The 16,207-nt window shown below is 38.7% G+C and overlaps 2 protein-coding genes across 2 annotated transcripts; one reads left to right on the top strand and one right to left on the bottom strand.

The window, feature by feature from the left end:
• Positions 1-1,048: 1,048 nt before the first annotated feature.
• On the bottom strand, positions 1,049-4,428 carry sult4a1 (sulfotransferase family 4A, member 1). The gene is made up of 7 exons (XM_061762032.1): positions 4,155-4,428; positions 3,005-3,135; positions 2,764-2,844; positions 2,441-2,567; positions 2,225-2,319; positions 1,765-1,903; positions 1,049-1,641 (listed from the first exon to the last, which is right to left on the bottom strand). Exons 1-7 carry the CDS (start codon positions 4,321-4,323, stop codon positions 1,505-1,507), a joined length of 879 nt encoding a protein of 292 aa, XP_061618016.1. The 5' UTR covers positions 4,324-4,428; the 3' UTR covers positions 1,049-1,504.
• A 1,512-nt stretch (positions 4,429-5,940) lies between these two features.
• ttll12 (tubulin tyrosine ligase-like family, member 12) lies at positions 5,941-16,121 on the top strand. The gene is made up of 14 exons (XM_061762073.1): positions 5,941-6,153; positions 6,296-6,456; positions 8,107-8,305; positions 8,936-9,095; positions 9,632-9,765; positions 10,437-10,513; positions 10,605-10,721; positions 11,343-11,531; positions 11,598-11,709; positions 12,547-12,698; positions 13,169-13,250; positions 13,338-13,406; positions 14,631-14,769; positions 15,446-16,121. The coding sequence occupies exons 1-14, from the start codon at positions 6,010-6,012 to the stop codon at positions 15,598-15,600; spliced, it is 1,890 nt and encodes a 629-aa protein (XP_061618057.1). The 5' UTR covers positions 5,941-6,009; the 3' UTR covers positions 15,601-16,121.
• The last annotated feature ends 86 nt before the right edge of the window (positions 16,122-16,207 follow it).

The raw sequence follows: 16,207 nt of genomic DNA, 5'->3' as shown, positions 1-16,207 counted from the left end.
ACGTGAAAGTCAGCGAATCAGCAGGCACCAATTAAAGCATACAGTACTAGTCATACAAAGTCAAGAATATTACAGTACAAATAAACACAATACGCGAAAAGAATACTAATAGATAGTTCATGCAATTTCAGGAATAGTCCAATAGTCCAAAAAGTTGGGTTAAAAATAACCATCATGATTTAAGTCTCCCAAGTGAAAAATGCAAAGTGTCACAACTTCCCACGATTGAACAAATATCCAATTTTACCATAAAAATGGTCTCCACGAGAATGTAAGGCCGTATGCACCGAGTGCGGTGGAGTAGCCTGAGAAGATGAATCTTAAGTCTGTTGTTTTAATATTTCTTTTGGTGAACTGTGGTTTGTTGTTCTGCTGTTGGGTGCTGGCAGCATGGCACAGTGTGGCACTGAGCTGCAAACGCAAATTTCTTAGTAGTCACAGACTGCTCTTAAAACTGAGCAGTAACAGTGTGTGTGTGCATGGCAGGTCATAAAAGGCAATAGCTGACCTTCATCAATATCACCACTAGATGGCACCCTTGTACTCTTTATTTCTCTCCTGACCTTTGGCAAGAAGAGAAGTCTATACAGGTATATACAAATATACAGGTATTTGTTGACTTCATATTTATTCTAACTATGATAATGCCATTGTGTCTTGCAATTTTTCTTTTTTATATACAATATTTAACTCATTCACTGCCAGCCTTCCCAGTTAACATGGCTATTTGACTTCTAAAGCCGTCAATGAAAGTGAATGTGTTAATAACCGGAAGATGTACTGTATGTATGTATGTTTGTGTGATTTCTCATTAACAACAGTTACGATAATCTCATTTTAAATTAATGTATGCTTTTGCAAACAGCACAAATGAGAATGGAATCAATGTATTTTACTAATACATTTTTTTTTTTAAATTTAAGTACAGTCATGTGTAAACCATTATTGCAAATAGAAAAGGGTTAGTTTTTATTAATTGTTAAGTTATTTTTGACAGCAAAGTAAAATGTGTCCATATGTTAGACTCGACAGAGACAATATATCCGTATGTATTATTAATGTATATTTTATTGTGAATTATAGGGGTTTTCATATTTAGTTTATAACTTCAGTGGGAAGATTAAAACAAAAATATAACAGTGACATCCATAAGAATACATTAAAAAAATGAACAAATCCAGGAAAATCAATCAATAAATATACACTAATGAAAACAGAACATCCTTGACAGGGGTGAGACTACACTTTCTGAAATATTGTAGATTTATATACATAATTTATATAAATAAACAATGTATACATATGTTTAAGTGACATGGAAAAATATGTATTCTTTTTTTTTGTATTGTTTTCTTGTAGATTGACCTGATAATCGAGAATTGTAGTTCGGTTTACTGGATGACATACACATGTTACACACACCAAAGTATTCACTGAATGGACAGACATATATTGACACAAGGTTGAGCATGAAGTGAGCAGTTGTTAATTGTACTCTTGTGGATTAATGAGTGGGAACAGGCCTTTCTCCAAGACAGAAATCAAAGTTCAGGTTGGAATTTCCCATCTTCTCTCTGTACACAGCATCAAATTTTTCATTCATTGACACAGTGAAGATGTCCTTCCACAAACCAACACGACCTGCAGGGAACATGTGCCATGAGTTGGAAGATGTTTAGTGTTTTAAATGTTTTGTTAAAATATATATTCAGTAGCAGTCAAACTATTCTTATAGTTTTCACTACCATTTTCTCTTGTACTTACCCCTACAAATGGACAGCGCCTCTGAGCTGCAGCACTGTTCAATGAGCTGGTTGCAGCTCTCCACCATAGCCTCGTGCTGAACCTTGTCGCAAGATACACCCAGGAACCAGGCTAACTGCTCCACCAATGCCCCAAGATCCTGAGAAGTAAGAAAAACAAGCATGGGAAATGTGTGAGGGTACAAATGAACAGCTCACAGCCTCGCTGTTCAATTCTGTTTGAATTATATATACCGCATGGCACAAAATCACTACAAAGGTAACCTCAAGGCACTTTCTATATGTACAGTCCATGACCATGCTCCTCAAACAAGCTAAGGGATGCAATTTAGTGATGAAGACAGGAAAAAACTCGTCAATAAAAGAGTCACAGCAAAGGAGGAACAATTGGTTAGTTTGATCAGGTTCAAATGGTACATTCCACTTTTTTTTTCTTTTTTTAATGAACGTGTAAATTGTACCTTGTACATGTCCTCATATTTCAAGAAGAGAACATTCGAGTCCATACGATGTTCCCAGAATTCTAAAACATGTTCAAACCAGGAACCATATCCAACTACGGAACAGAGAAAAAAAAAAATCTTATTTGAGTTTGCAGAAGTCTGCGGACAGAACAATAACCAGACCAATAATAATTGGAACTTGTTAAAATGAACGTCATCTGGTGACCCGCATACGCTTGTCATTCATGAAACGTTGGCAGAACTCCTGGAAGGTTCCTCGGTAGCTCATGGTCCTCAGAGATCGGTGGAACTCGAAGTAGGATACGACCAAGTCTTTGGGGTTACGAGCCATGTATATTATCTGGAGGGAAACCAAAGAAGACCCAATTTGTAAATTTGAAAAAGTATAAATTGTTCATTCCCATGAATTTGCTGAACAGGGACCCAGGTACTGTATTGTATTTGTATGTAATTTTGTTCCTCTCTTTTAGGTCTGTTCAGTTCAGTGTCTGCATATTTTTACTCATTTTTTTCCTTGGAAGAAAACAAAATAAAACCTTAGCCTCTCCAATGTGCATTCCTGTCGGGAGGAATCGGTAAGGAAGATGACTTTTGATTAGACGCGGGGACGTGAGCTCCTGCAGGAATAAAAACATTGCATTTGTAACTTTTCATATCAATCAAGAACAATTCAATTCAAATTGAGACTATATCAAGGGATAATTGCCCATGTCATGATTTGTGTTTTCCGCCATGACCAGTTTTTCAAGAAGCAGGATATGTTTTGAACTACAATACCTTTATGATGTCCAAGCCTGGTTGTGGGTACTCTAAGACAGGTAACTGTTCATCAATGTTCATTAGTCCAATTTCATCTGGGTCTGCTCCTTGACTCACAAGATACACAACCTCTTGAAGTAGACTGGTGCCTAAAACCACAAAGCCAAAACACATTTAAAACAAGAAAAAAAAAAAAAAAAAAAGATCCAATTCTTGACTTTCTTGCACACCTGAATACAATAACTGATTTTTTTTTTTTTTTTTATCTGGTTTTCATAACATAAAAACTATTGCGTTGTCTGCATAAAAGTGTAAGTTAACAGTGCAGGTCCAAACCCCTGCGGGACGCGATGATCAAACCGGTTTAAGGCAGTTCCTTAAATACAGATGACATGTTCACAAATCTGTAAAAGATTTTAATAGTTCATTCCGTTGAAAGCTGTGCTGACGTCTAAAAAGACAAATACAGAGACGAGACCTTTGTCGGTGGCAACAAGAAGGTGGTCGGTAACTTTCACTAATTTTGTCTCAGTCCCATGACGTGTACTACAAACTGCATATACATATGCAAATACAGTATATACATATACAAACCCCAATTCAAATTAATTCCAAGCAACCTCTTTTTTGGGGAGGGCTTTTTAGTAAAAGAGTGTGAGTACTAGACTGTCCTACCTGTCTCCCATTTCCCCAAATGTGAAGCTCCAACAGAGACCACGGTCTGTTGAGCAACTGAGCTTGTACATCAAGCAAGAAAGGGAAATAATTACTTTTGCAAAGCTTCAACAATTAGTGTCCTCCGTTCCCCAACGCTTATTGAGTGTTGCTAAAAGGAAAGGTAACACAGTGGTAAACACGCCCCTGCCCCAGTGTTTTTTTTTTTTTTTTGGGAAGGAGTTTGAGGCATCAAACACACACACACACACACACATATATATATATATATATATATATATATATATATATATATATATATATATATATATACATTCGATTGACACAGTGAAGTAAACTAAAATAATTTAACAGCATAAAATGAAACAGTGAAAACAAAAAAAATATGAGTAAGGAGCAGTGAAAGAGTGTTGACTGTATTTTCTTAGGGACTCCCCTTCTTTTTTTTAAGGCGGACGTGCGGCATGCATAGTGGTGAATGAGACATGTTTACCTGATTTTGGGTAGGTGATAATCCATATGTCGCTACCTCTGAGGGAGAAATTGGCAATTTCCTCCATCTTTCCTCTGCAGAAGGGTGGCAACCGAATCCCATCAAACTCAAAGTATTTGCTCTCAAATTCAATCGGTGTGCTTGGCGTGTCAACCTCGCTCTCTGCCATCGTCGGGCAAAATTAGCTCTAAAAAAAAATCCGGTTTCGGATGAAAACGAGTGGCGCAAAGGATGCTGCGTTCGATTTGGAAGGCGGAGCTCCACCACCAAACCCCCTCCCGCACCCCCCCCCCCCCCCACCACCACCCCAACCTGCTTCCGGGGCTAATCGCATCCAAGAAAAGTGACGTATTGCTTCTCATCAGTGCTTTTGCCAGGCTCAAACATGCGTGCACCTGCGCATATTCCACGCGGTACAAAAATGCAGAATTTTTTTTATTAAAATTACACTTCTTTTCCAATCCTCTTGAAAAAAAAAAAAAAAAAAAAGCTACAGTCAAACACATGGGCATGTCCCCTTTATTTGTACAGAATAAATTTAAATGACTAAATGGACTAAAATAAATGTACATAGTGGGAGAAAAATACATTTTGAAAACTGAAAAGCAGTTTGCCATCCCTATGCAATTTTTGTTTGCATTTAAAAGACTATTTTTAAAAAATGAATAAAAAGCAGACTTTTGTTGAATGTCTGTCACTGTTGATGTATTCCACATCTGGGCAATTTAATTGCAGAATTGCATCTGAGTATTTAATTCACCTAACATTCATGTTTGTGAAACGGTTTAAATTGTATATTTTTTTAAGTTATTAGTATATAATAAGGTAATGTAAGGTAATTTTACCGAATAAATGTGCACCAACTCCTCAAAAACTACTTTTTTTTAAAACCCAAATACAGCTGTGTGAGTCATAAATATAAATGATCATTTTATTACAGTTACAATTAAATCTTTCAATCTAAAAAAAATATACAACCAATGTCAGTAAAGACAGTTCAGCGCTACATCCGTAAGTGCAACTTGAAACTCTACTATGCAAAGCAAAATACATTTATCAACAACACCCAGAAACGCTGCCAGCTTCTCTGGGCCCGAGCTCATCTAAGATGGACTGATGCAAAGTGGACCGACAAGTCTACATTTCAAATTGTTTTTGGAAATTGTGGATGTCGTGTCCTGTGGGCCAAAGAGAAAAAGAACCATCCGGACTGTTATGGACACAAAGTTCAAAAGCCAGCATCTGTAATGGTATGGGGCTGTTTTAGTGCCAATGGCATGGGTAACTTACACGTCTGTGAAGGCACCATTAATGCTGAAAGGTACATACAGGTTTTGGAGAAGCATATGCTGCCATCCAAGCGATGTCTTTTTCACGGATGCCCCTGCTTATTTCAGCAAGACAATGCCAAATCACATTCTGCACGTGCTACAACAGCGTGGCTTCATAGTAAAAGAGTGCGGGTACTAGACTGGCCTGCCTGCAGTCCAGACCTGTCTCCCATTGAAAATGTGTGGCGCATTATGAAGCGTAAAATACGAAAATGGCATGCTACAAAAAAATCCCCCCCACATGTGTTTGTTTTTCAGGCAAAAGTTCCATGTTAATTCGCCTGCTTAGGCGTTGATTTAAAAAAAAATCAATTGAGAAATGACAATGTTACGACTTAATTTCAATGCCCGTGCATTGCCTTGAATGGGATCTTCGACCTTTCCAACATGGCCGTCACGTAGGCACGTCAAGGCAACGATCTATGCTACCTATATGATGACTGTTGTGTTCTGTCAAATGTCTGGAGCCACTCACTTCCGGTTTCTCGTAAAGTTTGGGGCAAAAAAACTCCAGCGCTATAAAAATGTCAGCAATTGCTGGCGAATTGTTAAAACGGGACGAAGATGAAGAATTCAAGACCTTCGTACTTTTATACTACAACGCATTGCAAGGGTCAGGAATACCAGAAACTTACTGGAGGAGCCTACACCATAAAATCACCAACGAGGTCAGTGATAAAATTCAAATTCATGACAGTATTTGAATGGACCACTACAATTTGGTTTATACGTGGGTACCTGTTTGTGTGTTGCTACTCACTTCTCATTAAAGATGGCGTACATAAATACGATCCGTTCTTTTCTCGACAGGCTTTTGATGCTGGGGATGTGTTTGGAATTATCCAAATGCAAGAAAATGATGGTGGTGGAATAAAGCGCGAGTGCGTGGATGAGGACAAGCCTGGAACAAGGATACGCTCCAGAGTGATTGTTACTTGCGAGAGTGGCCTGCAAGCTTCACAACCGACAAGGTAACTCTCTTTATTACTAGGGCTGTCACGATCGATTATTTCTAGAATTGTTTATTCTATTGATGACGCAGTCGAATAATCGGATCAAAATGTATTTTGCATTACTTTATTGCAAAATCTTCGTTTTCCTATTACTGTTTATTAAAGGGAGAGTTTGCAGCAACAGGGAGGGATGGAGGCGTTGCGAGCTATGGCTACACTGAAGAGACACACTTCAGATGTACACAACAATGTGTGTCCTTTAAACTAATGCACACAAGTATAGAAATATGAATGCATATTATGTTAAAATGTGTATTTCAAATATCGTATTGATTTTTTAAAAAATCAATAGTGTTAGGAATGTGGTAATGACTACGCATAACTGGGCATGAGAAGAAATTATTGCAACTTTATGTCTGGACTGGCAGATGTCACACAAATGACTCGGTATACTTTTTTTGCATTTTTGCAATTTGTTTTCTATTGAAACTACTATAAACTGCGCGAACAACATGGAGGGGGGGGGGGGGGGGGGAAGAGGAATGTGTGCTTATTTTTACGTCACTGTATTTTTTTCACATCGCAAGTTAAAAAAAAAATCACGTCATTTTCTTCCAATAGTGTGCAGCCCCAATTAATATCGAAATCACGTTTAACAAACGTGATTATTCATTGGTTTCAGTATTTTGTCTTTATTCAACTACCAAAACTCAACTTTAAACGAGAACTTAAAAGAACAACCAGAAAATAAATTATGATATTCAAATAATAGCAATAAAAAACAACAAATACAAATAAATACCTGATGTTCCTGCTGTGCACGCATTGGCCTCTTAGGGGCAGTGTGGTGCATGCATGGAGATACACACACAAAGCGACAACCTTTATTACTAGAACTCGTTTTTTGAGTATTGTTATATTACCTGTGTGTACGTAGCGTTTGTCTGTGAATATTCGGTATGCTAAAGCACAGGTGTCAAACTAAAGGCCCGGGGGCCAGATCTGGCCCTCCACATCATTTTATGTGGCCCGCAAAAGAATACCATTTGCGTCAACCTCCATGATTCCTGCTAAAATCGGTACCAACATTTTTATTTGTCATGTATTCAATAATGTTGAGGTATTGCAAGCATTTTTGTTTGTTTGTTACCAAACCCCTTTTTACAGTCACTTGAACAAACTACTATCCTTAACTACTGATTTCAAAACTAGGTTTCCATAATTTTGGGGTATATATGTAATACCATGATGAGATGATGAAACATTTATATTGGTTAGGGTTATGGCGCTTTGAGGGAAAATGTGCCAACAATGTGGATCACCAGTCTATTCGAAACATCATGGCACAACTTTAAAATCAATTCAATGAAAAATGCTGCAAAGAAAAAAAAAAATCACAATGTCATTTTTTTTGTTTGTTTGTTATTACGTTAGGCAGTTTCAAGATATTTCAATGACCATTGTGCCTTTTTCTTTTATTAACAGAAAACCAGCAATTTTGTCAGCATTTCCATATTTAAGCCCTGGTTGCTATTCGAGCAAATACAGAATTGTCAAAGTTCTATTAATGTAGTTTTCGATTTTTAATTTACTTGTTTAGGGAGCTTGAGGCTTTTTAAATGAGTGAAACTGGAACACATTTAACCCCTTTGCACCTTGCGTCTGCAGTATTTTCTTGGTGGACCATGCTTGGACATATCGTGTTGAGCATGCTCGTCAGCAGTTGGAGCAGATTCCTGGGCTGTTGCCCCGAATGGCCTCCCTCATGGGGTTGGACTTGAGTGGGAAGAATAGCGATGCTGATAAAGTGGAGTTGGTGATGGAGCACATGTGGCTGTACAACCAGACCTATCAACTTTCCCAAGGGGTATTTCGAAAATGACACGCATTTCGTCGTACCTAATGCTGCATGGCACTGTTATTCTTTTCCATCAATTCCTTCTTTCAAATCCACAGAAAACAAAGTGTGACGCCGTATCGTCACCCAGTTTGTCATGATGCAAAGCAACGCAACTGACTATTTCCTAACTTACTATATGTAAGGGAAACGTCACAATATATTCAGAATATTTGATCATGGCCAGTTAGTGAACTATAAACTAGATAGGGTATGATTGATAAGACAACACGTGCTATTTAATGTTTCATAGGTATTGTTGAAATAAGTGGTGTGGTATTTAAATATTACTTAAGTTAATCATTCTGCTCACTGAGATCGTCGCAAAAATTGCCTTAAACCTGAAATACTGTTTAGACAGGGCTTTGGCTGCATCTTGTGGCATCTTGTCGTGTTTTAGAAAGAGCACAAAAAACACCACTAGGTGAGTTTTTCATACGAGTAGCTGGTGACAGGTTCCCCCCCCCCCCCCACAAATGAACGCAAAGGTGAATTCGTTAATAGTGAACCGCCAATATGCGGAGGAATACCGTTGATAATGATGAAGGTGAGGATGTGAACTGTACTACTTTTCTATTCCTAATATGCTTTGATGTTCAGTCTGCGGAGGAGAAGATTCCAGTGTGGTACATCATGGACGAGTTTGGTTCTCAAGTACGTCACTCTGACCAGCCCAGCTGTGGCATGGCTCCCTTCTTCTTTGTTGAAGCCCACGCGGCCTACACTGTACTCTGGCCTCTCAGAGACCTGCAAGAGGGAGGTGATGGAAAACACACATCACAGATTAGGGATGAAAAATATGCAATAATCCAGATGATTATCGATGGTTATGCCAAAGGAATTGTTCACTAAGATGTTTTGGAAGCTGTTTTGTATGTTCATTGGTCATAGTCACACTAAACTGTTAATAGTTTTTTAATATTGCATCAAATGGTTGAGATAGGCGGGGTCAAATTTTAAATGATGGTGTTAATCGGCAGTATAATTTTCCACAAGATAATGAAAATTTAGAGGTTATTGTTTGAACATATGACTGATTGTGTCAAAGCCTTAGAATGAGTATACAGTGGACCCGTGCTGTTGGCGGGGAATAGGGACCGAGTCCAACTGTGAAGATCTGTTGATAATTGACGCTCACAAAGCACATGTAGACGAATTTGGCCAACTCCCATGTACCCTCCAGAACTCAGCTGAGGGTGTAGAACTGGTCCACTGTTCCACAGCCAGCACAAAAACCACATTGTTTCTCCTGAATTTGAGATCCTCATACTCATTTGGAATCATTTAATTTTACAGATGAAATAACCCGTGACTTTGCATATGGTGAGTCAGACCCTCTGGTCAGGCAGTGCCGTTTGTTACCATGGATACCTGCTGATCTACAAGGGGTATGTGAAAAAACCACAGAGCCAGCAGATTCATATTATGAGGTGGGTATCATTACTTTGTTGATGCAAAATTTCTTGCTTGAGGAAAAATCTCGTTACAGGGCAATGGGCCTCATTCATTAATAAATGCATAGAAATGTTCTTACTCTGCACATAAGTTGAGCATATGCGCAAAATCACTGTCAGATTCACGACACGTGCACACGGGCCAGTTGTCTTTTCGCCAACGTGCGTATGTTAGTGAATGAGAATTTATTCTAAATTAAGAGCTCGTGCCTGCCAAGCTGCAGTGGCGCGATCTTCAACTCACACTGGAGTGGTTGGCAGCCGATTGTGAAGCGGTTTCGGCTGAGAATCAGCACGTCCATATCCGACTGAGGCCAAGGTACGCAGTCGGAAAAGGGTCGAGGGCCAGGTCGGGGATGAGGTCTGCCCCAAGTGGAGGAGTTCAAGTATTTTATCTAAGTGGGGGGAAGAATTATAGCGGGAGATTGACAGGCGTATCAGCGCAGCGGACAAAAGTGGCTAGGGAGAGAAGTCAGGGCTTCCCTACTTAAGCTGCTGCCCCCGCGACCCGAGCCTGGATAACGATTTAAGCAAAAATGTGTGCATACACACTGTTAGTGAATGAGGCCCAATGTGGTTCTCAAATTCCTATTACTTTTCATTATGCAATGCAAGTCTTCTTACTGTTGTGTCTGTGCTACATCTAGGCTGTTTTGAAGGAAAACAAAGAGCAACTTCCTCTGGAAATTCATCCCTCCACACTACCCCAGGGCAGAATACTTAAGTACATGATAATACTATATTCGGACGATTAGTAAATCTCAGATGTGCCGTTCACATGGTTAATTTTCCATTGTTTTCAACTTTGGTTCCAGAGTGTACTCTGAAATGTCACAAGTGATTAACAACTTGACGGATTCACGTTTCCAGCTGACGGAGAATGAGGAGGAGGCGGATATCGTTTGGAGCTACAACCACATCAAAGACTTCAGGTAAGGACAATATTTGCACACATACACGACACGGCGTGGATATACAGTAAGTTCATTGGATTTATTCTAATGATATTGATGTTGTCAGTTCCATTTTTTTTTTGGGGTGTTATTAACTGTGTGTTTTCGGTCATTATCCTGTTGGAACACCTGCATCTGAGACCAAGCTTTGTCGCAATAGTCAGCACATTTCTCTCCAGAATGCCTTGATAGTCTTCAGTTTCCAAGACACCCTGTGCCAGATATAACAAAGCAGCCCCAAAACATAACTGTATCTCCTCCATGTTTCACAGTAGGAACAGTGTTCTTTTCTTGGTATGCTTCATTTTTGCATTAATTTTCAGTAAAAAGTTATTTCAGTGAACATTGTGGATTTTTCTTTCATTAACAGAAGGGTACCAATAATTTGTCCACGTGTCTATGTTGTACAATATGGATCAATTAAGTGAAACCTAGGAAATACTCTGAGGCTGATTATTATAGAGACTATAGATTTTCAATTTGGGCCTTTTTATTTTCTGTTCAACTCCCAATTTTTAATCAGTATTCCTGATTTCAAATCAGCTGTTGCTCTGTGGGACCTCTGTGAAAATGTTGTTGTAACATCTGACTTTCTGACAGGAAGCTCAGCGTGGAGCGACCTCATGTCATGATTAACCAGTTTCCCTGTGAGAACCTCATCACTGTGAAAGATTGCCTCGCTGCCGTGGCCCGCAGAGTGAAGGATGGTTCAGATGTGATACCGAAGACCTTCAACCTCCAGACAGAGCTTCCACAGTTCATAAGGCACTATCAAGAGAGACAACAGAGGTAGTTTTTTTTTTTTTTAAATAACGAACAACAATCAAATTACCAACCAAAAATGTTTTATTTTAGGGGACAAGATAACCACTGGATATGTAAGCCCTGGAATTTGGCACGTGGGATGGACATACACGTCACCAACAATCTGAACTACATAATCCGACAGAGAGAGAGTACACCAAAGGTATTGTTTGCCCAAACTGGCGGGTGTTATAATACTGTGTATACAGAAAGTATTCAGCGCACCTTTACTTTCCCTGTACATCTTTTATGTTGCAGCCTTAGGCGCAGAAATGAGATTTTCACAGTTTGTTGTTTAAATACTTACAAAAAGTTTTGTTTAAGCCTGTCCTCTTCCTGACAGCCATTTTGGAAATGACGTAATGTTGGCTGCCTGTCAGAAGCAGAGAGCTGTGATTGAATTTCTTGCATTGGAAGGCGAACCACCACTAAACACATTCAAAAGGTTGCACAATGTTTATGGGGTTAGGGTTATGTCATTGATGCTGACGCATGATGATGATGTCATCACTGGTGACGCTATGCTCTTCTCTTATCGGTGCCTCAACCTTAGCACTGTTCCCAGGAGTCACCGCTGAAGATGGTCTGCCGCTCCTTTGCCTGTCACGGAGGTCACTCAAAGCAGGCTCTTGTTCTTCGCCTTTGGTCCTGGACACCCACTTTTTGACTGTGCTTAAGACCATTGCAGCTTCCCCATACACATTTTGCATCCTTTTGAAAGTTTTTAACGGTGGTTCCCCCTACCTTTCATAAGGGGACTGAAAGCGACGTTGAACAGGTGGGTTTTCAGTTGTACTTGGTCTGGATGGGGAGAGACAGGAGGTTGTTGTCAGCAAAGCGCAGGGTGCGGGTGGGGGTGTGGCAGCTGAGGCACTGTATTATATTATCATACCTCAAATTACTGGTGCCATCACGCTATTAACCCACAGTGTGTATTGTATTTCGTCGAGAAAAAGTATTAAGGTTTTTTGTTGTTGTTGTTGTTCTTCTTCTTCTTCAGGTTGTGTGTAAATACATTGAGGACCCAGTGCTGTTCGAGAGGGAGGACGTTGGACTGGTGAAGTTTGACATCCGCTACATGTTGATGTTGCGCTCTGTGAACCCTCTGCGCCTCTACGCCTACAATGTCTTCTGGTTGCGCTTTGCGAATAGGTATTGCATAATTATACAGTGAATATAAAAAAATATACCTGTAGATTCGGAGATTAAAAGGCTATAAATAACAACTATTCTAATTTTTTTCCGATTGTTTTGGTGCAGATAATTACAAGTACATACAGAAAATATTCACATTTATTGATTTATCTTGTTGCAAATCATATGAGAAGTGTGAAATATAACAAAAAAAATAGCAATTTCATCAGTATTATGAATTGTTTATTTATTTACACATGTGCAACATACATATCAAAGTGAATTTACCAGCATGCGCCTTATGGCTGCATTCGCTAACCGTCAGTGTATCCCTACCAATAGCCAAAAACAAACACTTCAAGGAACTTCGCTGTGTTACATATTGCTTAATGTTAACTCAATATGCAATTATAAATTTTATATAATAAAAAAACTTTTTTAGGACCTTTGTTATGCCTTCACTCAAATATTTTTGTAAACCTCTTCAGACCTTTCTCTCTGGACCATTTTGATGACTACCAGAAACACTTTACTGTCATGAACTATACAGAGGGTGTGGAGCTAAAGCAGGTACTTTATAATGCATTTTAAACAAAGTGATTTCTTGATTTGTAATAGTCGCTGACATCAAACTGATCCAATGATCTCTGTCACCAGGTTCACTATGATGAGTTCATCCCCATGTTTGAAAAACAGTACCCCCAGTATCCATGGAAGGAAGTGGAAGTAAGTGACTTTATTTAACCTTTATTTATCCAGGTAAGGCAATTGAAAACAACATTTACAATGCCGACTTAGCTGCAGACAGCAGAGCAAAAAGAAATAAATACATATACAACAAATTGTGCAATGTGATCTAGTTGCATAGTTACATAACACATTGCATTACATCATAGTATATGATGAATAATAATACATATACATAATGGGAAATAGTACTTTTTCCATCATATTTTTTGTTTCTCACTCTTGAATACAATCAATTACAATTACAAAAGGAAGGAGACGTTTACACTTGAACTAAAATAGTATTTGTATCCAAATAAGGCCTCCTGTAAAAAAAAAAAACTACCCTTACCATCTGTTATATATGAGAGTTGAAAGATAAATCCTGATTAAAGGTTATGCTAAAGTTCCTTACTGTATAGCTGGAGGTGTGCGCAAAGCCATATGGAACATCTATATTACAGTCTGGTCCTATTAGGTAACGAAAGCCAAATACATTTTGTAAGTGTTTTTAAACTGGAAATTTCCAGAGAAGATTGAAATGTGAGTGAAAAGTAAGAAGGATGAAGAGAAATTACTTTTTAAGGTTTATGCAAATCGACTCAAATTCATCTGCCTAAACCTTAAAAGACTGAATAATACTGGTCCACGGTCAGACCCCTGTGGCATGCCATTTACAACTTTTATATTCACGGAATAATTAACGTAACGTTGCGTCAAACGCTGATTCATAAATTCCCAAAGCAGACATAAGCAGTTTTAACAGTGTTTATTTAAACAAAAGAGCACACAAGCGTGTGAGAGGTAAAATACAAGTTTCAAAAGATGATGTCGAGAACCAACTGACGTGGAGAAGCTAACAAGAGTAAAAACTGAGGAAAAAAAGAGAGATGGAAGACTACTGGTACCAAACAAACAAAATCAAAACCTACACAAAGACTGATGGTAAGAAATAAAGTAACACAATGCTGTGGCAGTGGTGATGTGCAAAAGGACAATAACTCAGAATCTTGGACAAAAAAAGATTGAATATCAGTCTATCGGCTGCTACATCATCTGGATCAGGCAGATATTTGTAAAGAATAAAGTTGAAGTATAATCACCGGTACATAGCCTGTCAATAAGGACCTATTTATCATTTTGAATACAGCAGTGGCCAACAGTGGTAGAGTAGCCCTAAGTGGCCAAGTACATTTTTTTTATCCATACTTTTTCCTCTCTCAGGCTCAGTTGTTTAAAGCGTTCAAGAGGCTCTTCCAGGCTTCTTCATCTCGACCTGCCCCATATGGTATTTGCCCGTACCCGTCTTCCCGAGCAATCTATGCCGTAGACCTCATGCTGAAGTGGGGAACGGAGGACAATGGTAAGTATTCAATCCATTCTTTGTAAAGTGTGTATAGGAATAGAAATGTCTTTTAAAATCAAGAGTATGCTTCAAGTAACTACCCAAAGTGTCTGATTTCCAAACCAACACCCTGATGAAGGCTAGTGCTTTGTTTTTAATGTCTGAGTCCTAAAAAAAAGAAAAAAAGGCTTTTCTACATTTGCTATACTTACTTGCAACCTCCTTTTCAGGAACATTTAACCCTTCAAAAAGCACCAGGGGATACTAGCAGCACTTCAGTTCCCCATTGGTTTGACTGATTTCTTTGTCGATCCCTAGACGAGCCAATGAGATCATCATCTGTTTACGCCATTCTTGGCGTGACTGGATGATAACGCTCCTCTTTTGTCACGCCATGTTTGCACTGGAATACTGTTAGCCTCATTGGTTTGTCGGACTATACTAGAATATTGAGTCATGTGTTGCTTTTCGTTGCCAGATTTGAAAAGTTGTCCTTTTCATAATTCGAGCAATTGTCACGATCAAAAAGTGTAACGACTGGTTGAGTATTGCCGCATGACTGACCGACGTAGTTGGGCGACTTGTTCTTACAACTTGTTGGCATTCATGATGCAATTTCAATCCAGTGAAAGAAAAGCACACGTGTGTAATGTAATGGAAAATAATCATAATCTGTTTTGTTTTTAATTCACAGCAGGTGAGCGTGTCATGATCCCTCAGATTCTGGAGTTCAACTTCAGCCCAGACTGCGCCCGAGCCTGCCTCTACCACCCAGACTTCTACAACCACATGTTCCAGACACTGTTTTTGGACCAGCCTGACGACTGCCCTGTTACACAGATTGCGTGATAATTTCCTACAGCTCATAATCAATATTTCTGCCCTCTCCGTCTACCTTCTACCAACTTCTCGTTTTCCTTATCTTTGTTTGTTTCTTTGTGTTTTGGGAAAATAAACCTACAGATGAGGGTTGTTAAAAGTATTCCATTGGTGCTATCGAAGTTAAACTTTGTAAGCTAGTTTGACTGAATTGCAGTTGACTTTACATCATGTTATTGTCCCAGATAGTTTGACACTAGTTACTGAAGGTCTGGACTGGCCCGCCATCTAAAACAGTCTGAACCTCTTGCGTTCCACTTGTGGTCGCCTACAAGATATTTTTATTGTATTTTTTTACAATTATTATTATTAAAAAAAATTTAAAATAAAAATAATTAAAATAATCGGTCACCACCAGTTGCTCTGTCAATAAGGATTGCCTGTACTATGAATGCTGAACATTTTAAATCATCAAAAAACATATTGAAAATAAGACTGACTGTTTCAGCGTGGGATACATTGGCCCATATTAAAAAAAATGGTGAATTTGATTTTTTTTTTCTTTTTTCTTTGCTTTTATTGATCAAATGATATTAAAACGACCATTATTAATAGTGTATCACGTATGACCAAATAA

Source organism: Phyllopteryx taeniolatus, chromosome 22 (assembly GCF_024500385.1).
Source record: "Phyllopteryx taeniolatus isolate TA_2022b chromosome 22, UOR_Ptae_1.2, whole genome shotgun sequence".
NCBI classification, from domain to species: Eukaryota; Metazoa; Chordata; class Actinopteri; order Syngnathiformes; family Syngnathidae; genus Phyllopteryx; species Phyllopteryx taeniolatus.
This window is presented reverse-complemented; position numbering and strand designations above follow the sequence as displayed.

Bases quoted from the DNA above. Each gene is read 5' to 3' on its own strand.
- sult4a1 (XM_061762032.1), bottom strand. From the start codon at position 4,323: ATGGCAGAGAGCGAGGTTGACACGCCAAGCACACCGATTGAATTTGAG. The intron at 2,568-2,763 runs GTTTTATTTTGT...GTTTCCCTCCAG, and splicing joins TGCACATTGGAGAGGCTAAG to ATAATATACATGGCTCGTAA. The intron at 1,904-2,224 runs GTACAATTTACA...CTTACTTCTCAG, and splicing joins AATATGAGGACATGTACAAG to GATCTTGGGGCATTGGTGGA.
- ttll12 (XM_061762073.1), top strand. From the start codon at position 6,010: ATGTCAGCAATTGCTGGCGAATTGTTAAAACGGGACGAAGATGAAGAA. The intron at 11,532-11,597 runs GTAGTTTTTTTT...GTTTTATTTTAG, and splicing joins TATCAAGAGAGACAACAGAG to GGGACAAGATAACCACTGGA. The intron at 12,699-13,168 runs GTATTGCATAAT...AAACCTCTTCAG, and splicing joins TGGTTGCGCTTTGCGAATAG to ACCTTTCTCTCTGGACCATT.